The sequence below is a fragment of the Aegilops tauschii genome, chromosome 2 (genome assembly GCF_002575655.3).
Source record: "Aegilops tauschii subsp. strangulata cultivar AL8/78 chromosome 2, Aet v6.0, whole genome shotgun sequence".
In the NCBI taxonomy this organism is placed as follows: Eukaryota; Viridiplantae; Streptophyta; class Magnoliopsida; order Poales; family Poaceae; genus Aegilops; species Aegilops tauschii.
Genome location: NC_053036.3, coordinates 38,238,744 through 38,262,103, shown reverse-complemented (window position 1 = coordinate 38,262,103; position 23,360 = coordinate 38,238,744). Strand labels below are relative to the sequence as shown.

General features: G+C 50.6%; 5 protein-coding genes across 5 annotated transcripts; 2 read left to right on the top strand and 3 right to left on the bottom strand.

The window, feature by feature from the left end:
• Positions 1-334: 334 nt before the first annotated feature.
• On the top strand, positions 335-3,999 carry LOC109752589 (uncharacterized). The gene is made up of 5 exons (XM_020311489.1): positions 335-404; positions 578-675; positions 1,366-2,949; positions 3,226-3,328; positions 3,779-3,999. The coding sequence occupies exons 1-5, from the start codon at positions 335-337 to the stop codon at positions 3,997-3,999; spliced, it is 2,076 nt and encodes a 691-aa protein (XP_020167078.1).
• A 2,198-nt stretch (positions 4,000-6,197) lies between these two features.
• On the bottom strand, positions 6,198-8,683 carry LOC109752591 (desmethyl-deoxy-podophyllotoxin synthase-like). The gene is made up of 2 exons (XM_020311491.2): positions 7,769-8,683; positions 6,198-7,687 (listed from the first exon to the last, which is right to left on the bottom strand). Exons 1-2 carry the CDS (start codon positions 8,681-8,683, stop codon positions 7,079-7,081), a joined length of 1,524 nt encoding a protein of 507 aa, XP_020167080.1. The 3' UTR covers positions 6,198-7,078.
• Positions 8,684-11,079: 2,396 nt separating this feature from the next.
• LOC109752575 (zealexin A1 synthase) lies at positions 11,080-12,937 on the bottom strand. Its single transcript, XM_020311474.4, has 2 exons — positions 11,941-12,937; positions 11,080-11,830 (listed from the first exon to the last, which is right to left on the bottom strand). Exons 1-2 carry the CDS (start codon positions 12,859-12,861, stop codon positions 11,222-11,224), a joined length of 1,530 nt encoding a protein of 509 aa, XP_020167063.1. The 5' UTR covers positions 12,862-12,937; the 3' UTR covers positions 11,080-11,221.
• Positions 12,938-16,757: 3,820 nt separating this feature from the next.
• LOC109752578 (protein STRICTOSIDINE SYNTHASE-LIKE 10-like) lies at positions 16,758-18,190 on the bottom strand. The gene is made up of 2 exons (XM_020311480.3): positions 17,418-18,190; positions 16,758-17,328 (listed from the first exon to the last, which is right to left on the bottom strand). Exons 1-2 carry the CDS (start codon positions 17,966-17,968, stop codon positions 16,848-16,850), a joined length of 1,032 nt encoding a protein of 343 aa, XP_020167069.1. The 5' UTR covers positions 17,969-18,190; the 3' UTR covers positions 16,758-16,847.
• Positions 18,191-19,679: 1,489 nt separating this feature from the next.
• On the top strand, positions 19,680-21,780 carry LOC109752577 (protein STRICTOSIDINE SYNTHASE-LIKE 10). Its single transcript, XM_020311479.4, has 2 exons — positions 19,680-21,112; positions 21,199-21,780. Exons 1-2 carry the CDS (start codon positions 20,448-20,450, stop codon positions 21,686-21,688), a joined length of 1,155 nt encoding a protein of 384 aa, XP_020167068.2. The 5' UTR covers positions 19,680-20,447; the 3' UTR covers positions 21,689-21,780.
• Positions 21,781-23,360: the final 1,580 nt, after the last annotated feature.

Below are 23,360 nucleotides of genomic sequence, written 5' to 3'. Positions count from 1 at the left end.
CTCCAATTCCTCCAAGCCTTCCATTGGAACACCTTCTGCCACCACTTCAACTTCATCATGTTTGCCTTTTTTCTGAGCGTTTCCATCCTGTTGCTCCTCATACACAATCAGAGCTTTGGCCTGCAACTCTGGTTCTAACTTTTCCTCTTGCTGCCTTGTGTATCTTTTGCCCAAAACTGAATCTGCGTCAGACATGTACAGGTCAGGATCCCCATGTGGTATCGTACCACCATCGAGCCCTTTCATTGCAGGGATCATCTCTCTACTGATGAAACTACTAGTGAAGCTCCCAGCCGGCAGTACTAGTTCGGTTTGGATTTGTGGCCGGATAGAGATGGGGAGTGGTGCTGCAACTCGTATTGGCAATGACAGCATTGGTGGTTCTGACGCTGCCCTTTCTCCACGTGCATGACTTGATTCTGGTTTAGTTTCATTCAGTTGCATCTGCATGTCTCTCACTCGGGCAGCAAGTTCAGCATCTACCTCTTTAGCTCCCCCGCGTTCGCCGTCCTCAAAGCCATCCCTAGCATCAACCCTATCTGGCACCTGGTTAGCCCTCTGTCTCTTGTCTCCTTAGGTTGTTTCGCCCTTCTCCTGGTCTCCCCAGAGCTCCACCACTGCCACCCGTGCCCTCAAAGTTCAGTCCACGTCTCGCAGCTGGGTGCGCTGCAGGTGGTACAAAGGCCTCACGGTGTTCAAACTTGCGGAGCGGTGAGCACCTCAGGCTGTCATCATATGCACGTGACGGCGCCCCTAGCAGCTTCTTTTCACACTCTTGGTCATCATGCCCTATCATGCCACACCAGAAGCAATAACGCGGCACGCCTTCATACCTCAGGGGGTAGACAAGCCTCTTGTTTGGGTCTCTTCCTATTGTTATCTTGGGCTGCAGGCGTTTGCTCAATGGTATTTTAACTCTAACACGCAGAAACTCCCTCTGTTAGAGTACACTGTATATACGCCGTACTACACCTGTATTTAGTCAACCTCTGTACGTGTGAGTGCGTGTGATCGTGGGACACGATCAGCATGTAGTGGCGCACGATCGCCTCGGCTGTGGCCTCCTGTAATCTGTATATTACCCCCAGCCGATGAGCTAATTGATGTGCGTTAAGTCTCATTCCTTCTTCTCTCTCAAACATGGTATCAGATACCCCTGACCCGATCAATCCCTTTGCTCCGGTCACCGATCCCTCTTCCGCTGCCATAGGCGATGCTCCTCCTCCTCCTGCACCTGACGGCTCTGCCGCTCCCGTCGCCCCTGTCCCACCTCCTCCTGCGATCCTGCCCGCCGTGCCGGTCGCCGCTTCGGCACCAACCGCCGTCGCGCCTCCAGTCACTGCTCTCCCTTCGTCGGTCTTGTAGACGATCGACATCCGCAGGCACGTGCCTGTCACTCTGGATCTCCTCGCCGGCAACTACGCGCAGTGGCGCCGTCACTTCGACACGATCATCGGCATGTTCGGGCTGCGCGACCACGTCGATGCCGACGCCGTCCAGCGCCCCGATGATCCCGAGTGGGTGATGGCTGATCATGCCATCCTTCACTGGCTCAACACCACCGTCGCGCCGGACCTCCTCGACGCCGTGATGCAAAACGAAGACACGGCATTCACCGTGTGGGCGGCCATCGACGCCATCTTCCGCGACAATCAACTTGCCCCCGCCGTCTACGTCGACGCCGAGTACCACGCCGTCGTGCAAGGCGACATGACCATCATGCAGTACTGCACGAAGCTCAAGTCGTACACCGACGAGCTGCGTGATCTCGGCCAGCCGGTGGACGACACTCAGCAACTCTTCCACCTCCTCCGCGGGCTCGGGCGCCAGTACCACGGGGCCATCCCGCACCTCACGGCGCGGACACCACTTCCCTCGTTTCTTCAGGCGCGCTCCTTCCTCCTGCTTGAGGAACTTCGTGCCGAACAGAGTGCGCGCCAGCAAGGGGCGCACACCCTGGTCGCCGGGCACGGCGTGGGCGTTCCCCCTCTGCCCCCAACTCCGACACCGACGCCGTCCCCGCCCACCTCCGACACCGGCGCCTCCCGTGGACGTGGCCGCCAACGCCGCCGTGGTCGTGGTGGTGGCGGCGGCCCTCCCTCGGCTCCGCCTGGCGTCCCACGCCCGGGCAGTCTTCCTGCTCCTGCTCCGGGGTCCAACTCCTGGACTGGGCTCATGCAAGCCTGGCCCATGCCGTGGCGTGCTCCGGGGACTGGCGTGCTTGGCCCCCGCCCCGGCACTCCACACCAGCAGGCGATGTTCGCCGCTCCTCATGATCCAGCCCCGGGCGCGTACAACTACGGCTACGGCTATGCTCCGCCACCTCCAGGCTATGCCGCACCTCCTCCGTACGGCGCCCCTGGTGCACCGGTCGCGCCGTACCAGCCCCTGGACATGGCCTCGCTGCAGGCTGCTCTTCACAGCGCCACCGCCGGGCCGTCTTCGTCTGGTGGTTCCTCGGACTGGTATATGGATTCCGGCGCCGCGTCTCACATGACCAACTCCCCTGGTAATCTCCACACTATCTATCCCTCAAGTTCTCATTCTCACATTATCGTCGGCAGTGGTGAGCACTTGCCCATCACTCACACGGGTGTAGGCTCTTTCATCGCCGGCACTTCTCCTCTCCAACTGCGCAATGTGCAAGTTGCTCCATCTCTCATCAAAAATCTTATGTCTGTTCGTCAGTTATGTCGTGATAACCCTGTCACAGTTGAATTTGACTTGCTTGGCTTCACTATTAAGGACCTTCGAACCAGGGCGGCGATTCTCCGATGTGACTCCCCGGGTGATCTTTACCCCGTCGCAGCTTCCTCCCCGGCGCACTCCCCGTTCGCTGGCGTTGCTGCTGTCGACCTACTTCATCAGCGCCTCGGGCACCCTGGTTCTGCTTCAGTTCAGCATGTTGCTAGTCAGCTTCAGTTTAGTTTCAGCAAGTCTGCATTACATGTGTGTGATGCCTGTCGCTTAGGGAAACACACTTGTTTACCTTTTCATGAATCCAACAGTTGTACATACTTTCCCTTCCAATTGTTACATCTTGATGTATGGACCTCGCCTGTTGTAAGCATCTCGGGTTATCTGTTCTACTTAGTAATTCTTGATGATTACACCCATTTTGTATGGACTTTCCCACTGAAACACAAGTCTGACGTGCATCTCATTCTGCGTGACTTCTTTGCATATGTGCGCACTCAATTTCAACTACCTATTTTCTCTCTTCAGACTGACAACAGGCGCGAATTTGACAACGCTTCTTCCCGTGAGTTCTTCGCGCGGCATGGCGCCGTCCTTCGTCTCTCCTGTCCTTACACCAGTCAGCAAAACGGTAAAGCAGAACGCATTCTCCGTATCCTGAATGATAGTGTACGCACTCTTCTTCTGCACGCATCCATGCCGCCTCGCTTCTGGGCTGAAGCCCTCAACACTGCTACCTTTCTGCTGAACAGACGACCCTGTCACACCAGCACACCGCGCACACCTCATGAGCTGTTGCTTGGCGTTGCCCCTGACTATGGCCATCTCCGCGTGTTTGGGTGCCTTTGCTACCCCAATACCACCTCCACTGCACGCCACAAGCTTGACTGTCGCTCTACTGCGTGTGTTCCTAGGTTATCCCTCTGATCACCGTGGTTATCGGTGTTTTGATCCTGTCTCGCGGCGCGTGCTCACTTCTCGTCATGTCTATTTTCATGAAGACATCTTCCCCTTCGCCACTCAACCACCCACTAACCCACCCATTTCCCCTGTACCACCTGCAGCTGCTCCTGTTTTGCAGGTTCTCCATCGCCCTGCTGTCCCAGCTATGCGATCCGCTGCGCCCGGCACTGCCGCTGCGCGCGTATCACCGCCTTTAACTGGGGCCACAGGATCTTCAGGGGACGGCTCACATCTGTCGGGCTCGCGCGCGCGCTCGGTGCGTTAGAACGAGACCGTCCGATCTCCATCACACGGCTCTGCTCCATCGTCCGCTTCGCCCTCGGCTGTGTGCAGTTCTGATTCAGAAAGTGCAACGCGCTCTCCCTCTGACGACTCGGCTGCGTCGATCTCCTCTCCGACTGCGCCACCGCCGTCTCCTCCGCGTCAAATGGTCACGCGAGGGCAGACCGACATCTTTTGGCCCAACCCTCGCTACTACGACGCCGCCACCACCTCGCCGAGCACTGCGGTCTCGCCGCTCCCCAGCTCCGTCCGCGTCGCCATCCGCGATCCTAACTGGCTCACGGCCATGAGGGAGGAATTCGCGGCCCTCGTCAGCAACCGTACCTGGGAGCTCGTGCCCAGGCCTCCCCGGGCGAACCTCATCACCAGCAAATGGGTCTTCCGCCACAAAACCTGTGCTCACGGCTCGCTTGAGCGTTATAAAACTCGGTGGGTGGTCCGGGGTTTTCGTCAGCGCGCCGGCATCGACTACGGCGAAACTTTCTCCCCGGTTGTCAAGCCTGCCACCATCCGCCGCGCCGCAGATCGTCTCCGAGCAGCGACGATCGTCTACTGCGACAATGTTTCAGCCGTGTACCTGTCGGCGAACCCAGTTCATCATCGGCGCACCAAATATGTGGAGCTTGACATCCACTTCATCCGGGAGCGCGTCGCGCTGGGTGATTTTTGCGTCGTCCCCACCACACAGCAGCTGGCTGATATCATGACAAAAGGGTTGGCCTCGGACATTTTCCTCCAGTTCAGGTCCAGCCTTTGCGTCGCCTCCGCCGACGTCACGACTGCGCGGGGGGGGGGGGGGGGGGGGGGGGTTGTTGTTGTTAGAGTACACTGTATATACGCCGTACTACACCTGTATTTAGTCAACCTCTGTACTTGTGAGTGCGTGTGATCGTGGGACACGATCAGCATGTAGTGGCGCACGATCGCCTCGGCTGTGGCCTCCTGTAAACTGTATATTACCCCCAGCCGATGAGCTAATTGATGTGCGTTGAGTCTCATTCCTTCTTCTCTCTCAAACACCCTCAAACGGCTTCCGTCATCCTCCGCATCCACCTCCTGTACTGTACCAAGCAAACCCCCAAGAAACTCCGCATCCGCCACGCCAAGCCGTCGCCGTCCGAGGACGGGCCGGCCTCCCGCCGCCTGCCGCCATCCGCCGCGCCGCAGATCCCAGATCGGTCGCGCCACCACACGCCTTAGGGTCCTCCCCACCTCGGAGACGCGCGAGAGAGGAGATCCCCCGCCACTGCCGTCAGTCCCCGGGCTTAGCCCGGCGGCGTCTTCCGGCGGCGGCGGAGGGAGGGGAGGAGGGAGTTTGCGGCGGCGGCGGCTAGGTTTCTAGCCGCCCGAGTCGCCCCAGGGGGAGGACGACGCGGGCGTTGTTTGACCAGGAGGAGGCTAGCGGCTGTGCCGGGGGTTCGGGATCTTGCGCCATGGAGGAGGCAGTGAGGCAGCTCATAGAGGAGGGAATAGCAGCACTCAGCTTACATGTGTAAACCAAGTACAATAATCGGTTTATACCCCAGAATGCCTTTTGTTTTTGCGATCCAACAATTACTTCTCACATGTCCTTTTTGTGGCCGACTGTTGACCCACTTTTGAAAACTAGACTAGGCCATATTATCCTATTTAGAAACTCAATAATGCTACATACATGTCCAATCCATATGCTCCGTCGACCGTCCTTGCAATACGTATGTGTACAAAACACTTGACAAATGTGGTTGTTGTCATGAGGATGAGATGATCCAACACTTATTTCTCGCATGTCCTTTTGTTCGCCTTTTCTTGTGAACGGTGTATGCGACTTTAATTTTCCACCACCGACATCTATACCCACATAGCATGTTTTGGATCCATAGGGGGGGGGGGGGGGGGGGGTTCGCTTTAGTGTGTAGATGTGGTCTTTGGGGTCTTTGGGTGCGACCATCTTTTGGAAAGGGGGTTAAGACCTCGTGGCCTCTGCTTCTGGGGTGCAAGCTCAACCATCTAACATGGGCTTTCTTCAACCAATATAAATGATGTTCTATCAGTAGGCAATCTCAGACCCTCGATAAGAAAATGGTCTTTGGTTAACAGATTACCAAATGTCAATCTTCACCACGTGAGCTATGCCATACTCAGTTCCAGCATGTAAGGTGTAAATTTTTGAAAGACAAACTTTGGCTACTAGTCCATAAAAACAAAGGCTGAGAGTCTATGGTCCCCACCAAATGGAGGGATCACACCACCAAAAAAATTATTGCACTCTAAAATATACCCTTGAAAATACCAAAAGCCCATCTTAACACTACCATTTTCCTATAATGCATGAGAGAGAGAGAGAGAGAGAGAGTGAGTTTGATATTACATAAATGCCCTTTTTGTTTTTTTTTCTATTTTCAAGGGTATATTTTTAATCTAAGGTCATTCTACTATTCCTTTGCGAATGTCGAGAGTATCTATGTATTGGGTACGGAAAAGGCTTTTCAAAACTGTTTGCAAACTACTGGAGTTATTGCAATTGAAAAATTAGATCTCCGAAAGTCCAAATCACTAGGTTTTTACACTAGAGGCCTGCCAAAATTTATCCGACTTGGTTTTGCTTGTGACATTTGATACACTCATGCTGCTTGTTGACTTAGCCAAACATGGGAGAAGCTCCCATGCTGAAGAGTCCTTGGAAGACGTCTTGCTGACACTAAATACACATTCTTAGTCGGTTGTTGGCTTGTGCCCATATATCTTGAAGATGGTATTTCCACTGTTTTTTTTTTTGAAGATTCTCCAATCAGGTGGTTGACGGTACGGGAAACCGCCAGTACCCTCACTAGGGTGGCGAACGTGGCCGACAATATCAGAAGGGAGTTCACACAAGGAGCAGATCTCGGAAATTTTAGCTTGAGCTCATAATATCAAACAAATAAAATCAGACTGGTGATGGCAAACCATATATTTGATAATCAATACAAAAAAATATTGATTTTTAATAAATCATGAAAATTGTACAATACAATCATTACTATGATTATCACCATGACACACTGGTAACAAAATGTACAAGAAATTTGTGTACATAATTGCAATATGCAGCTGCAATGTTCGATCTATAGCCAACTAGCGGATCGAATCCACTATGCGGCATCTTAAGCAGGCACTAATTAAGCGGCACGAGGACTTTGGCATGCAGGTACAGGTCGTTCTTCCGGCCAACGGAGATGCCCATCTCCTCCTCCATGTCCAACTCCGCTCCGGCAGGAAGCACCCAGTCAAAGTGGTAGAGGAGGGCGGCGAGAGCGAGCTCCATGCTAGACTGCGCAAACAGCATCCCCGGACATATCCTCCTGCCTGCCCCGAACGGTGTGTACTCAAAGTTGGTTCCCTTGAAGTCCACTTCGCCGGACTCGAACCGCTCTGGCCTGAACTCTTCCGGGGCATCCCAGTGCTTGGGGTCCCGACAGATCGCCCACGTGTTCACAAACACGGTGGTGCCCGTCGGCACGTCGTAGCCGAGGACCTTGCATGCCTCGGTGGGCTCGCGCGGCAACAGCAGGGGCACCGACGGATGCAGCCTGAGCGTCTCCTTGATGACCAGCCTCATGTACTTGAGATCATCCAGGTCATCCTGGGTTACGCTTGGCTTCCCTTGTAGGTGGTTACGTACTTCGGCTTGCGCTTTTGCCATGGTGGTTGGGTTCCTCATCAACTCCGACATGGCCCAGATGAGAGTCGTCGCTGATGTCTCGCTCCCCGCACTAAACAGGTCCTGCAAATCTTGCAAATTTAGAAAATTGAAATGTACTGTACTAGTTAGTGAATGAAAACAATTAGCCGGGTGATAGCTTACCACTAATAGACACTTGATGGCTCCCATGGTAAAAGGGACGTCGTGGCCGCCTTCCTTCTGTATCCTGAGGAGCACGTCCAATAGGTCCTCCTGCTCCCCTTCCTTCCTGTCGCCGTTGGACGCGGCGGCAGCGGCCTTCACCTCCCGGTGCTGCTTGATTGCGCAGTCGATGAGCTCGAAGGCCTTGGTGTGATTCTCCCACGCCTGTCGGGCGGAGCCGCTAACGAAGCCGATGAGCCAGGAGGAGGGGAAGAGGTCGGCGAGGTTAAACCCCGAAAGGATCTTGACCCCCTGTTGGAGCACCTCCAAGAACTCCTCCCGCTTGCTGAACCTGTCCCCGATCATGGCGCGCAGGGTCATGTCTGCGATGAGCACGGTGAGCCGCTCGCTGATGTTGACGGGGTCGCCGGTACTAGCTGAAATGGCGGCGACGAGGTGCGTCACCTCCTCCTCCCAGACGTTGCGGAACGACTGCACCCGGCGGGCGCTGAGCAGCTCCATGATGCAGATCTTGCGGAGCTGGCGCCAGTGAGCGCCGTAGGGTGCGAACGCCACCCCGACCCCATCGGACATGATGATCTTGGTGGTGGGGCTCCACGGCCGCGTCGCGAACGTGACGTCATGTGTCTTCATGACCTCGCGCGCGGCCTCGGCAGAAGAGGCCACCACCACCGGCACCTCGCCGAGCTTGACGTACATTAGCGGCGCGTCGCCCAGCCGGCGCGCGATGTCCGCGAAGGCGCGGTGGAACAGTGGGTTGCCGGCGAGGTGGTGCAGGCTGCCGATCACCGGCAGCCGCCAGGGGCCAGGCGGCAGCTGTTGCCCAACGCCGTGGCCGCGCTTCCTGTTGAGCTTGAGGAGCAGGAGAGGAAGGAGGAGAGCCAAGACGAGATAAATTGCTTGCTCCATGGTCATGGCGCCTGCTATTTTCTTGAGCTCACTCGAGAGAAGACTAGGGATCAACTGTACTATATATGGTTATATATACGCATGCGGCACGGACCAAAGTTATGGAGTTCGCTACGATATACTGCAAACTGGCGTCGATCACTATGCGAGCCAGTTTGGAGGTCAACTTTGCTTGTCGCCTGGAAGGAACCGCCCGTCTCGTCGTCGTCTCCGATGCGCCAAGGATACGTACTACTCCTACTAGGAAGTGTCTCTGCACATGCATTTAGCATTTAGCATTTAGCATGTTCGCTACTTCCTACCCGATGCGCCAAGGATACGTAGTGAAAAATCAAACTGCCGCCCCGTGTCTCCTGCAGCAGGACGCATGCATATCCTAAGGCCCTTCCCAATGCTCCACCTTATACAGGTGCTAAGACTGTCATGTAGGCAAAAAATCTGATGTGACAAGGTAATAAAGAAGAGGGAGATGAGTTTGATGATCCCAGAAAGAATCAATGCCAAGCGCATGAACCTAGGCAAAAGCAATTAAATGAAAGAAATCCACCAATGCATGAAATAATTCAGGTACTAAAGCATTCAATGAGGGGAGCTTAGCACCAACAAGTGAATCACCTATGCATTATGAACATTAGTTGCTAAACTTTTTAATATGCTTAGCACCTTATCTAAACCCCAATGCATTGGAAGTGGCCTAATCGCCCACAGCCACAGGTCTTTAAGTGCTATGAACTGGGCATTGACCCCTCTCTGAGCTAAAACCCATCTAAAAAAACCCTGGCTCCTGGCAACATAAAGGCACCACGTGGGTCCTCAGTAAGCCGAGTGCCACTCTCAGCCTAATTTTCTTGCAAGGAGCAATCAAATACCGCCTGTGCCCCAGGAATAAGCCGACCGTATTTTCTTCTGCGCAAGGCGTATATGTACTGGCAATGCCGTTTCATCCTAGGAGTTCCAAAGAGCCTACACGTGTCTTGTAAGCCGAGTTCTATGCTCGGCTTATATGTGTAAAATGAGTACAATGGTCAGTTTGTACCCTAGAATGCTTTTTGTTTTTGCGATCCAACACTCACTTCTCGATCCAACACTCACTTCTCACATGTCCTTTTCGTCGCCGACTGTTTACCCGCTTGTGAAAACTGGATAAGGCCATATTATCATGTTTAGAAACTCAATAATACTACATACATGTCCAATCCACATGCTCCGTCAACCGTCCTTGCAATGTACGCATATTTATCAAAAACTTGACAAATATTGTTGTTGTGATGAGGATGAGATGATCCAACACTTATTTCTCGCATATCTTTTTGGTCACCTTTTCTGGCGAACGGCGTACGTGGTTTTAATTTTCCATCGCAGACATCTATACCCACATAGCCATGTATTGGATCCATATATATGGGGCGTTCGCTTTAGTGTGTACGACCAACATAGCCATGTATTGGTCTCATGCATTATGTAGAGGTGGTCTCCGGGTGCGGCCAACATTTTTTAGAAAGGGGGTTAAAACCTCATGCCTCTGCTTCTGGGGTGCAAGCTCAACCATATAACATCTTGTGATGCATCTAATGATATTTGTATCCTAGACGTATAGATTTTTTCTGCAAAGTTGGTCAAAAATTTTAAATTTTGTCTTTTCAAAAAATCTATACGCACTACATTGTGGAATGGAGGGAGTACCTGCAGTCTAAAATATACCCTTGAAAATACCCAAAGCCCATGTTGCACTACCATTTTCCTGTAATGCATGAGAGAGAGTGTTCGATATTACATATGCCCTGTTTGGTTTTTTATTTCTCTTCCCTCTCCTACTTTTCAAGTGTATATTTTTAATCTAAGGCCACTCTAGTATTCATTAGCAAATGTCCAGAATATTCACGTAAAAAAAAGCAAATGTCCAGAATACCTATGTATTTGGTACGGAAAGGGCTTTTCAGAACTGTTTGCAAACTACTGGAATTGTTGCAATTGAAAAATTAGATCTCCGAAAGCCCAAACCACTTGTTTTTCACACTAGAGGCCTGCCAATTTCATCCTCCTTGATTTTGCTTGTGGGACATTCGATATACTCATGTTGCTTGTTGATTTAGCCAAACATGGAAGAACATCCCATGCTGAAGAGTCCTTCATAGACGTCTTGATGACACTAAGTACACATTCTTAGTTAGTTGTTGGGCTTGTGCCCATAGTTCGTGAAGATGGTATTTCCGCTGTTGTTCTTTTGAATATTCTCCAAAGGGGTGGTTGGCGTACGGGAAACCGCCAGTACCCTCAGTAGGGTGGCTAATGTGGCCGAAAGTACCAGAAGGGAGTTCACACAAGTAGTAGAGCTTGGAAAATTTAGCTTTAGCTCATAATATCAAACAAAGAAAATCAGATTGGTGATGGCAAACCATGTATTTGCTAATAAATACCAAAAAATATTATTGAATTTTAATAAATCATGAAAACAGTACAGTACTTACCACCATAACACACTGGTAACAAAATGTACGAGAAATTTGTGTACATAATTGCAATATGCGACATACGAAGCAGACGCTAATTAAGCGGCACGTGGACTTTGGCATACAGATACAGGTCGTTCTTTCGGCCGACGGCGATGCCCATCTCCTCCTCCATGTCCAACTCCCCTCCGGCAGGAAGCTCCCAGTCAAAGTGGTAGAGGAGGGCGGCAAGGGCGAGCTCCATGCTAGACTGCGCGAACAACATCCCCGGACAGATCCTCCGGCCTGCCCCGAACGGTGTGTACTCGAAGTTGGTTCCCTTGAAGTCCACTTCGCCCGACTCGAACCGCTCCGGCCTGAACTCCTCCGAGGCATCCCAGTGCTTGGGGTCTCGGCAGATCGCCCACGTGTTCACAAACATGGTGGTGCCCATCGGCACGTCGTAGCCGAGGACCTTGCACGCCTCGGTGGGCTCGCGCGGCAGCAGTAGGGGCACCGACGGATGCAGCCTGAGCGTCTCCTTGATGACCAGCCTCATGTACTTGAGGTCAGCCAGGTCGTCCTCGGTTACGCTTGGCTTCCCTTGTAGGTGGTTACGTACTTCGGCTTGTGCTTTTGCCATGGTGGTTGGATTCCTCATCAACTCCGACATGGCCCAGATGAGCGTCGTCGCCGACGTCTCGCTCCCCGCACTAAACAGGTCCTGCAGAATAAAAGAGAAGGTCATTTAACTTCCACATCATGCAAATTAAGAAAATTAATATTTACTAGTTAGTGAATGAAAACAAAATAACTAGCCGAGCGGCAGCTTACCACTAATAGACACTTGATGGCTCCCATGGTAAAAGGCACGTCATGGCCTCCTTCCTTCTGTATCCTCAGGAGCACGTCCAATAGGTCCTCCTGCTCCCCCACCTTCCCGTCGCCATTGGACGCAGCGGTGGTGGCCTTCACCTCCTCGTGCTGCTTGATGGCACACTCGATGAGCTCGAAGCCTTTCGTGTGATTCTCCCACGCCTGTCGGGCGGAGCCGCTGACGAAGCCGACGAGCCGGGATGAGGGGAAGAGGTCGCCGAGGTTAAACCCGGAGAGGATCCTGACCCCCTGCTGGAGCACCTCCAGGAACTCTTCCCGTCTGCTGAACCTGTCCCCGATCATGGCGCGCACGGTCATGTCCGCGATGAGCACAGCGAGCCGCTCGCTGACGTTGACGGGCTCGCCCTTGCCGGCACCAGCTGCGATGGCGGCCACGAGGCGCCCCGCCTCCTCTTCCCGCACGTTGCGGAACGACTGCACCCGGCGGGCGCTGAGTAGCTCCATTATACAGATCTTGCGGAGCTGACGCCAGTGAGCGCCGTAGGGCGCGAACGCCACCCCGACCCCGTCGGACATGAGGATCTTGGTGGTGGGGCTCCACGGCCGCGTCGCGAACGTGACGTCCTGCGTCTTCATGACCTCACGCGCGGCCTCGGCAGACGAGGCCACCACCACCGGCACCTCGCCGAGCTTGAGGTACACCAGCGGCGCGTCGCCCAGCCGGTGCGCGATGTCCGCGAAGGCACGGTGGACCAGCGGCTTGCCGGCGAGGTGGTGCAGGCTGCCGATGACCGGCAGCCGCCAGGGGCCAGGCGGCAGCTTCTGCCCAGCGCCGCCGCTGCGCTTTCTGATGTGCTTTAGGAGTAGGAGGGGGAGCACGAGAGCCAAGACGAGATAAATTGCTTGCTCCATGGCCATGGCGGCGTGTTACTTTCTTGAGCTAGCTAGGCACTGTGGATGTGGAGTGGGGATCGTCGACTGACTGCACTGTGCTTTTCCTAATAAGATCGGCGGCACTATATATAGGCAAGCGGCACGGACCAAGTCATCGTTCGCTCGGTTGACTGGTATCGATGGATCAAACGGACGCATGTGTATAAGTGATGTCGCCATGGGAGCGAGACGATTGTATGTTTGCACGTTGCCCGGAACCGCCCGCCGGTCCGTGTCGTCGTCTTCCCGGGTGCGATAAGGATGGGTACTAGGAAGGAAGTGTCTCTGCACATGCATCTAGACGCGTCAACATTTTCCGTCAACAGAAAAACGTCACAGTTTGGATAATTAATCATGAACGGCGGCCGGGCCGAGAGTATTCGGATCGAGATTCCTGCTTGCTTTCAGGTGATCGGTGATGGTTGCGCGATCGTGTCTCGTTGTACGTCCACACATTAACACCCCGTGACCTCAGGTGAGAAGTGGGACTGCGAGACCGACCGTGGCCACCTCCCTGGCCGCTCAAGCCACCCGCGCGCGACTCTTCCAGGAGGAGGACGCATGCATGCATATATCCCAATCACACAACAAAGGTTTTTTAGTGCGACCGGGCATTGTTTTCCATAGAGAAAAGTCCTTTGACTGAGAGCAAAATCTTTCACCGGCTACACCTTGATGTCCTATCCAGCCGCTCCATCGTCGCAATATATACCCGTAGGGAAACTGGAGAAGTGTTGTTTTAAAATCTTTCACCGGCGACAGGTATACCTAATATGTTTGGAAACTGATCAGGTGGTAGACCCGGTAAGCAATCTCAAATCTTGATATACCATCTTCGGAAACTGGTTGGCGGGTGTAAATTTTTAAAAATGGAGGTGTATACCCGGCCTCTGCATTATAATGATGCATGCAGCCATATTATTAAGAAGTCGCAGAGTATCACAGAGTCGTCAAAGTATTACAGCTCACAAGAGGAGCGAAAGATAAAAGTAAAGGAAAGGTCATGCTAACAATCACAACCGGAATGGCAATAAAAAAGATAAGCTCCCTAGACTCCTATCCTATTATGCGACCGCCATCCGAACCGGTTGAATATAGCCCGTGCGACCATCTCCCACTGGTTGCACCCAGTAACCAAAGGCTTCCTGGATTCCATAGGAGTGAATAAGGACCACGTACGGATCCAAGCAGTAGCTCTGAAGATGACCTGCAAGAAAGTTAAATTGTGTTGTTTGTTAAATAACAAATCATTCCTGCAATTCCATATAGCCCACAATAGCACATATATTCCAATCCGAATATGAGCCGCCGTAGTATGTTTGACCCCAGTTAACCACATTCCAAACAATGATGCAATGTCAACTGGAGGAGAAATGTTGAAGGCTATATGAATCGTTCTCCAAAGCAATTTGGCCAATGAGCATTCAAGAAATAAATATTGTATTGTTTCATCATGATCACAAAAGCAACATCGTGGACTACCTACCCATCGCCTCTTGATTAAGTTGTCCTTTATAAGAATTACTTGTTTGTGGACAAACCACATACAGATTTTAATGCGCAAAGGAACCTTAATCTTCCAAATATGCAACGGTCTCGAGATTCGGCCAGAATTAATCAAATCCATATAAAAGTTTTTACCGTAAAAATCCCATTCTTAGCTAATTTCCATTGCGTGGAGTCCGGTTGATCAGAGAGTTGGCGGGTGTAAATGTGCCACCTAAGGCTCAAAGCGGGTGGCGCTACATATATGTTTTATATATTGTCTTTGGAACTGGCGTGGTGGTTTAATTTTTAAGAAAACTGAAATTTCCAACCTTTAACAGGGTTATCCACATAGATATGCATTAGATCCATACGTGGTATTCACTTCAGCATGTGGAGGCGGGAAAGTCTCTGGTCATTGTGTGCAACCATATAACACACTGATTGTTCAACCAATAAAACTGATGGTTTAGTAATAGAATTTGTGAGGCATGAGTGTCGCATGTCATCTTTTTATTGTTCTACTCCTTGCGTTTGAAATGTTTCTCTTTATGTGAGAATTGAAATTTTTCAATGAAGGTGATTGTGTGCATCCTCAATTCAAAAGACCGGGCGATATCATCATCTTAAAGAGAAACAACTATTATTATTTGTTCTCTCTTACAAAATCGAAGAAGCATATGCACTTTTGTAACTTTGACAAAACCCATAATAATATGATAAAATGAGTTAGGCTATAGGATTGAGACTTTGATTCTAATTATATTAAAAGTTGAATCCTTAAACCTAAAGCCTAAACCTCACTGAAGAACAAAACTTGATCAGAAACAAACCACGTACTTATTCTGGTTTATTTGTTCTCTTGGTTTTCTAAAAAATTTAAATTACTTGCACACAACTTTGCACTGAAATTGCACTTTTTGTAATATGCAAAGAATAAGCATTTAATACTGCAATTTTCACACTCTAATAAAACTAGCACACAACTTTTGCACTGAAATTATAGTTTTTATAATATGCAATGCAATGTCCGCACCATACTATAATTAAACACATAATGTATAGTACTTGCATGTATACTTACACACACACACACAAAATTATATTCTTTGAGGGATGAATTAGTGAGACTGACATTGCCCTTGAAGATGAAAGAAGATGAAAAAAAAAATAGTGATAAAATTGTCAAACAATTACACATAAATTACATTTTTACAATATTTTTTTAGGGGCCGGCTTTATAATATTTAAGAATAAGCATATAATAGTGGCTTTGCAAATAAGAAGTTTCTAAGAACGATTAGCTTAAATAGGGAAGAAAATTAAATAGAAACTAAAAAAATAAAAATGAAGTGTTGAAGACTAAATTCGTGGAACTGGTATTGCCCTTTAAAAAGAAAGAACATAAAGTAAAAATTGAAAACTTCCACACGACTTTGCAATGAAACCACACCTTTTTAAATATGCAAATAATAAAGAAAACATATAATGGTGCAATTCGTGAACTCTGGTATAATTAGCAAGCATATTGTATAGTATTTTTGTGTATACATTTACACTCATCTAATATCGCAAAATACTGACAAAGGATAAACAAATAACTAACTAAAAACAGAAAAGGCAAAAGCAAAAACACATAAAAATAGAAAGAAAAAAAAACATTCCATCGGGTTTCAAGCTCAATAAAAGTAATTGACAGACCCCAAACAAGGGCAAATCAAAAATTCAGCCTAAAAGCCATGAAACAAAACAAAGAGGAAAAAAGAACAACACAAATCTCGACAAAAGAATCAACGGTCAGAAAATTGACTGACCCAAATTTGAAAATCATGGAACTTATACATATACTGAAGTGCAATTTACTAACATGTGGTCAAAAGGATCAAGATAACTTAGTTAACATCTGTTTGACCATAACGGGATGAGGTGGTTATTAGGCTTTTTTTTGTTGGGCGGGTGGGGGGGGGGGGGGGGCGGTATTAGGCTATTTGATTCATCTCTTTGTTTTTTGCAAAAAAAGGCTATTTGATTCCTTGCTGGAGCGGTTTTTTCTTCTGCGGATTTTGCGTTGATCCCACTAATTGTAATTCATTCGAAAGACCAAGCGTTTGGCCTTTGTTCACCAAATAGATTTAGTGAATTGAGAAACCGAATTTTGATCCAGCTTGGAGTTAACTAGACTTTTGAACGAACTCAATCCTTGTATTAAGTTTCACAGCGTGCAGGTACATTGCCACGCGATATGTGCACGCCATCGCCTCCCATGAAAAGAAACTTCCACCCAAGATTGGGAACAAAGATAATTCAAAAAGCAAAATAATGTCTTTGAATTTATGTTAGATTAAAAACGAGATCAATTACGTCCACCAACAAATTAACCTACATAACTGACCACATTAAGACAAATCTTCTAATAAAAACTACTAGTAATGTATCTAGTACATAAGAAAAAGACTAGCTAGTAGTAGTAATATAATGTAAACAAACTAGGCAACAAGGCCGATATAATCGAGCTCGACGGAGCCGAGCCACAGCTGTCCTTTCCTCTCGGTCACCTCGCTGAGCGTCACGCCCTTGGCCGCCGTCAGCTCCTCGACCTCAACGCCACCGCCGTCGAGCCGGACACCGACCAAGTGCTTCACTGGGGCTGTGGTCGCGCCAGGGCGCCCCTTCTCCTGGTTCAGCGCCACCCAGTAGCCGCCCTTCCCGTCCCGCCGCACGTTATCCGGGTAGCCCGGCAGGTCGGCGAGCAGCTCGTAGTGGCCAGCCTTTGGTCCCTGGAGATAGTACCTGTGTGCCTGGCACGGCACGGTGTGCGCGACGACGACGTACGTCCTGTCGTGGCTCACCGCGATGCCGTTGGGGTACGGCAAGACGTCCTTGAGCACGGTGACCTGCTTCGTCTGCGCGTCGTACTTGAGCAGCCTTCCAGTCGCGTCCGCGTTCATCATGATTTCCGTATTAAACCTGCATGGATCAGTAGTTGTAAATTTAGTTTTACCAACTTGGAATTTTTGCGTCCAGAAGAGATCTGGATTAGTGCACATTGTACGTACCTTCGTGGATATGTCACGCTGCTGTCGGTGAAGTAAACATCGCCAGTGACCTGATCGATGTCGATGCCGTTGACGAAGTTGAACCGGACGCCACCAGCCTTGGTGGCAAGCACCTCAGCCTCGCCGCCGTCCGGGCCGACTTTCATGAGCCCCTTGTAAGCATCGGCGATGTAGAGGTCGCCGGACTTGCGGTGGAACGCGAGCCCCAGCGGCCGCCCGCACAGGCTCTCCGTCTCCTCCGACGGCGCCACGGGCACGGTGCACATGGGGAACTTCCTGTAGTTCGCGTGGTAAGCGAAGGTCGTCCAACCGACGGAGCTGCCGCCCCACTTGAGGACGCGACCATCGGAGACGCCGGTGTAGGGGCCCTGGCCGCGCGCGTCGAAGGCCAGGCTCTCGGCGCCCGTGACGCCGTTGGGCAGGGGGAGGTGGAGGCTCCACTCCGTCGGGCTGGTCTTTACCTCCGCGGCCGAGCACGACGGGGCCACAGAGACGGCGAGAAGAGCGAGCAGGAGGACGAGCCACCCGCTCGCGGATCGGCGGCGCCCCATGAGTCGCGGCGCCAGTGGATTCGTCGGAACAAGCGCTGCGGCGACCGAGCAGAACGACTTGCGGGTTTGCTGCGTGAGTTCTTTCACGGCAGATAGCTAGAGATTTAAAGGGCACGATGGTATTGCACTTGCACGGGGAGTTTGAGCTGGATCTGCCATGAGCAAGAGTTGTAACCTTTCTCCTTTTGAGGAGACTCGGAACTGTAATCGTTAGCGTCACGCGGAGGTGGGCAGTTCTTCGAGGTGGTGACACGTGTCAGGGATCGGGACCGTCGGTTGCTAATCCGATGGACGTAAACTAAGTGCAGGCACGTTCCGATCCGTTTCACCGAACGGGATTTTTCAAAGACTTCACTATTGGGGATGCAAGCGGAGACATCTGTATCCTCTGTGTATGTTTGTGATGCACAAAGATTACCTACTCTTCTACTAAATTAAAAGGAAAGTGTTTAGAGCCTGTGCGCCGGTCGGATTTTCGGCCGCATCGCGCGCCACGCTGGCTCCAGCGTCCACGAAACATCCCCTGGCACAAGACGTGTGCACATGGTAGGCCTCGGACAACCGCCGCCTCTCTTATCCTTATCATTTCCGTGGCCTTCCCTTTTGCCTTTTCTTCTACCTCCAGACACGACATGTTCTGCTGTCCATAACCATGATATTTTCTCTCCTTCACGCTGCTCACGAACCATCGCAAGCTCCCCTCACCGGCGGCCATGGTTGCTGCGACCAACAGCTGCCGGTGATGGAGAAGGGGTGCTCCGGTGCTACAACCTGAAGTTTCTTCGCTGCAACCGGAGTGTGGAGATGCTAGAACCATAGTCCACGCTTGCTGCAACCACTAGCTGCCGGGTGCCGGCGGCAACGACGACGAGCTCTGATGCTGCAACCAGAGTTGTTTTGCTGGAACCAGGTGATAGAAATGCTGCAACCACTATTGGCGGTGCTGGGACCGGACGGCCTTGAGTTCGGTTTTGCTGGAACCGTAAAAAAAATTGTTGGAACCGGCAAGATAATTTGCAGCGTGGGTAGGTGAGAGTTCTTTGCTATGATCGGCGGTGACGAAATGTTTTGCTGGAATGATGGATAATTTTGCTGGAACCGGCATGTTTTTTTGCTGCCGCCAGCAAAACCAATGGTGTTTTGGTTTTTGGCTGAGGTTTCTTTGCAGGGGAACACGGTGGTCCGAGCGGACGACATCCACGAGCGGAGGCGGTGACCCAAGGAGATGCTGAAACCACGGTGGCCAGCTGCATTCATATTTTTTTTTTCATTTTTGCTACCACTGTTTTCTAGTTTGCTAGAAGCATCACATTTTTTTTGCTACCATCGTTGTTTTGGATGCGAACCCGGTGTCATCGCCCTTTATTTTGCAGGGGGCAAGGGAGAGGGGTGAGGGGATGGGCAGCATTGGCGAGGTGCGAGCGTCGGCGCCACTATCATCCCTGGCATCCGCACTCTGGAACAAGCCGGCGTCAGAGCTGCATCCCATGGCGGCGAGGACATCTATTTTTTTTGTTGCAACTGGCCAGGATTTTGTTACCGGTAGCGTCGGCGAGCGTCGACGGGAAGGTAGCGACTGTCAGCGACAAAGCGGGAGGGTCGGTCGGGGAGCTAGGGAAAGTTCAGTCTGAATAGGTCCAAATCCCCATCAAACCAAGCATCAAACATCCTAATAAGATCAACGTTAACCATATCCCAATTTTTTTTCATAAAATATAAAGGGCAAGCCATCAGGGCCAGGAGCCCCATGTGAATAGGAGCTAAAGACATCAACCTTTTTTTCCTCTTCAGTAAACCTAGCCTCTAACTTAGCATTTTCTTCCACGGTAATCTTCTCTTCCTCACCGAAAAATTCTCTTCTGAGATTAATCTCAGGTCTAGGTTCCCACCTAAACAACTTTTTGTAGTACTCTACAGCAATGCTTCTCATCCCAGCCTCATCTGTAACAGGGCCATCTTCCCCTTCTAATACATGGATTATATGTTTTCTCCTCCTTTGATTGGCAACGGCCTGAAAATATGTTGTGTTTCTATCTCCTTTCAGCACATCTCTTTCCCTAGCCCTTTGTCTAGCTTTAATTTCGTCTATTTGCGACAACTTCCCTAGTTCCTTGAGGATGTTATTTATCCTTTCTTTTTCTACATCATCAAGAGAGTCTGTTTCGGAATGTCAGCATCATATTCTGACATCAACTCTCTCTTGTTTTTCCGAAGGAAAGCTTCTAAATTTGTACTCCATCCTCTAGCCAATGTCCTAAACTCTCTAACTTTGTATTGCGCGGGCCTAGGTTTACTGCTACATACTTTAGTAGGCCCGAGTCAAAGCCCGGCCCGGCCCGGCCCGGCTTAGCATCTATACACTATGAAGCAGTGAGAAGGGCCTGACCAACCATATACAGCTCTGAATTACCTCTGAAAAGGAGAAGGCTGCAACTCCCTGTGCAAGCATGTCAAAAAAAAAAATACAACTCCCTGTGCAATGATATGTGCCTTTAAATCTCGAGCTACCTGCTGTGAAAGAACTCACGCAAACCTTTCTTACGAGACCACCGGCTCGGCGCTTGTTCTGACGAAACCAACAGCGCCGCCGCTCATGGTGTGCGGCGGAGCCATGAGCAGGTGGCTCGTCCTCCTCGTCGGTCTTCTCACCATCTCTCTGGTACCATCATGTGCCGCCGCGGAGGTGAAGATCAGCCCAACGGAGTGGAGCCTTCGCCTACCCCTGCCCGACGGCGTCACCGGCGCCGAGAGCCTGGCCTTCGACGCGCTTGGCCAGGGCCCCTACACCGGCGTCTCCGACGGCCGCGTCCTCAAGTGGGACGGCAGCGCCGTCGGCTGGACGACCTTCGCCCACCACGCCAACTACAGGAAGCTCCCCATGTGCACCGTGGCCATGGCGCCGTCGGAGGAGACGGAGGGCTTGTGCGGGCGGCCTCTGGGGCTCGCGTTCCACCTTGAGTCCGGAGACCTCTACATGGCCGACGCATACAATGGGCTCATGAGGGTCGGCCCCGACGGCGGCGAGGCCGAGGTGCTCGCGACCGCAGCCGACGGCGTCCAGTTCAACTTCGTCAACGGCTTGGACATTGATCAGGTCACCGGTGATGTATACTTCACCGACAGCAGCGTGACATATCCACGAAGGTACGTACAAACAAGAAGACTAATCAATCCAGATCACTCCATCATGCTGAAATTCACAAGTTGGTAAAACTACTTGATCTATGCAGGTTTAATACGGAAATCATGATGAACGCCGACGCGACGGGGAGGCTGCTCAAGTACGACGCGCGGACGAAGCAGGTCACCGTGCTCAAGTACGGCTTGCCATACCCCAACGGCGTCGCGGTCAGCCACGACCGGATGCACATCGTCGTTGCGCACACCCTGCCGTGCCAGGCATACAGGTACTATCTCCAGGGACCAAAGGCTGGCCACTACGAGCTGCTCGCCGATCTGCCTGGCTACCCGGACAACGTGCGGCGCGACGAGAATGGCGGCTACTGGGTGGCGCTGAACCAGGAGAGGGGGCGCCCGGGCGCGACCACACGCCCCGTGAGGCACTTGGTCGGTGTCCGGTTAGACGGCAACGGCGTGGAGGTAGAAGAGCTGAACGCTGCCAAGGGCGTGACACTCAGTGAGGTGGCCGAGAGGAAAGGAAAGCTGTGGCTCGGCTCCATCGAGCTCGATTACATCGGCCTACTAGTTGCCTTGTACTAATTTGTTTACATTCACCAGCACACCAGTTCCTGCTGCGTGCATCCCTGTCCCACAATATAGAGTTGCGTACGTCCATTAACACGAGAGACAAACGGCTCGTACGCTCACACATTCAATTGACCCTGCGCACATTAATCCAACTGCACACGCGGGCCCTCCTCTATTACTATCACAGCTGTAGACCTCATTAACGTTGGACACCCACCCCGGACACCAGCTTGCCACTTACTCGCCGCCACTTCAGTTCACCCACCTCCCCTCTCACATGCAACTCCTTGGCGTGTCGGGAGGCTACGGCGGGCCCTCCTCGGTCCTGGTTTATTGGTCCTCATAGTATTTTATGCCAAACTTTGATCATGAAGTTAATTAGGAAAATATTAATGCATGACATGCAATAACATTTTGTCAGTTAAATTTATAGTCAATTTTTTACACAAAATACGAAGAGGACCAATAAACCAGGACGGAGATAGTACATCAGATTGCAAACGGGTAATGGCGGATATAAGGGAGGCTCTTGTGCGAAGCATGATCGTCAAGTCAGCTATGGAGTTTCAGTCATGTTCCTTTGTCTTTGACGGAACGGAATGGCGGATATACGGGTAATGAACGGTTTTTTAGTACGCCCGCGTATTCTGTGTGGAATCGGGTGTTGTGGGATGATTTAATTTGTTTATGGATGTCAGTTGACCTTTATTCTTTGTAATTTACAGGAAAAACGACTAAAATCTTGGTAAATCGAGGGATTTGGCGGGCGAGTTTTTCTCTGTTCGTTCGTGTTCGTGTCGGAATCGACACTTTGGCGCTCGGATGTTGTTTGTTAGTCGGAATTGTTTGATATCGTTCGTTTAATCGCACCTTTTACACTAGAAATTGTGTAATTTTTAGGAGTTAGTTTCCAGTTCCCGCGAATTTGGTTGTGTGGGCGGGTGAGCTTCGTCCACTCCTCTGTTCTTGTTGATTTTCTGGATTTTGCGCCTCGATGTGTTTTTGAATCTTGTAATTACTATCGCTGTTGGTTTTAATTCATTGTATTGCAGGTATAATTCTCATTCTTTGATTTGCAATTTTTAAATAAAAGCTGATGATGTTCGTCCAGTTTGCCATGTGTTCGGTGTAGTTTTTTGCAGGGTATTTTTCTATAGTTTAGTTGTTGGACAATTGTTAGGCGAGTTATGTAAGTGCGATTGAATTGGCACCTCTATTAGTCTACGACATATCTGTATTTCTACTGCTTTAATTTTATTGTTGTTGTTCTGGCATACGCTGTAGTGCACTGCATTTTCGTTAGCAGTGTACTTCGTCTTAGCTGTATTACAGTGGTCATGATAGCTTATGAGATTTCTCTTTTCTTAAACTGCATTCTGTGTTTTAGAGGACTGCATAATATGTACTTTCGTACTGCATTAGCAGTATGGTTAATCTTCTATTGTGCTATTAGAATAGATGGTCCATTATATGCTTTTGTTAGCTGAATAGTTATTATGACAATTTTTTCGAACTGAATACTATGAGAATTCTTTTGAACATCATATGTTAACTACAAAGTTTCGACCATTCGCATTGCATTGTTACTGTTCAAATGACTGTTTTTTAATATTTAGGACCAACTATGTGTTTGAGAGAACTGCATTACTGCCAGCAGCAACTTGTCTAAAAATGGGTGATAAAA

Bases quoted from the DNA above. Each gene is read 5' to 3' on its own strand.
- LOC109752589 (XM_020311489.1), top strand. From the start codon at position 335: ATGGGGAGTGGTGCTGCAACTCGTATTGGCAATGACAGCATTGGTGGT. The intron at 405-577 runs GTGCATGACTTG...TTGTCTCCTTAG, and splicing joins TGACGCTGCCCTTTCTCCAC to GTTGTTTCGCCCTTCTCCTG. The intron at 3,329-3,778 runs GTAAAGCAGAAC...CCTGTTTTGCAG, and splicing joins TTACACCAGTCAGCAAAACG to GTTCTCCATCGCCCTGCTGT.
- LOC109752591 (XM_020311491.2), bottom strand. From the start codon at position 8,683: ATGACCATGGAGCAAGCAATTTATCTCGTCTTGGCTCTCCTCCTTCCT. The intron at 7,688-7,768 runs GTAAGCTATCAC...CAAGATTTGCAG, and splicing joins CCATCAAGTGTCTATTAGTG to GACCTGTTTAGTGCGGGGAG.
- LOC109752575 (XM_020311474.4), bottom strand. From the start codon at position 12,861: ATGGCCATGGAGCAAGCAATTTATCTCGTCTTGGCTCTCGTGCTCCCC. The intron at 11,831-11,940 runs GTAAGCTGCCGC...TTTATTCTGCAG, and splicing joins CCATCAAGTGTCTATTAGTG to GACCTGTTTAGTGCGGGGAG.
- LOC109752578 (XM_020311480.3), bottom strand. From the start codon at position 17,968: ATGGGGCGCCGCCGATCCGCGAGCGGGTGGCTCGTCCTCCTGCTCGCT. The intron at 17,329-17,417 runs GTACGTACAATG...TGATCCATGCAG, and splicing joins AGCGTGACATATCCACGAAG to GTTTAATACGGAAATCATGA.
- LOC109752577 (XM_020311479.4), top strand. From the start codon at position 20,448: ATGATATGTGCCTTTAAATCTCGAGCTACCTGCTGTGAAAGAACTCAC. The intron at 21,113-21,198 runs GTACGTACAAAC...TGATCTATGCAG, and splicing joins AGCGTGACATATCCACGAAG to GTTTAATACGGAAATCATGA.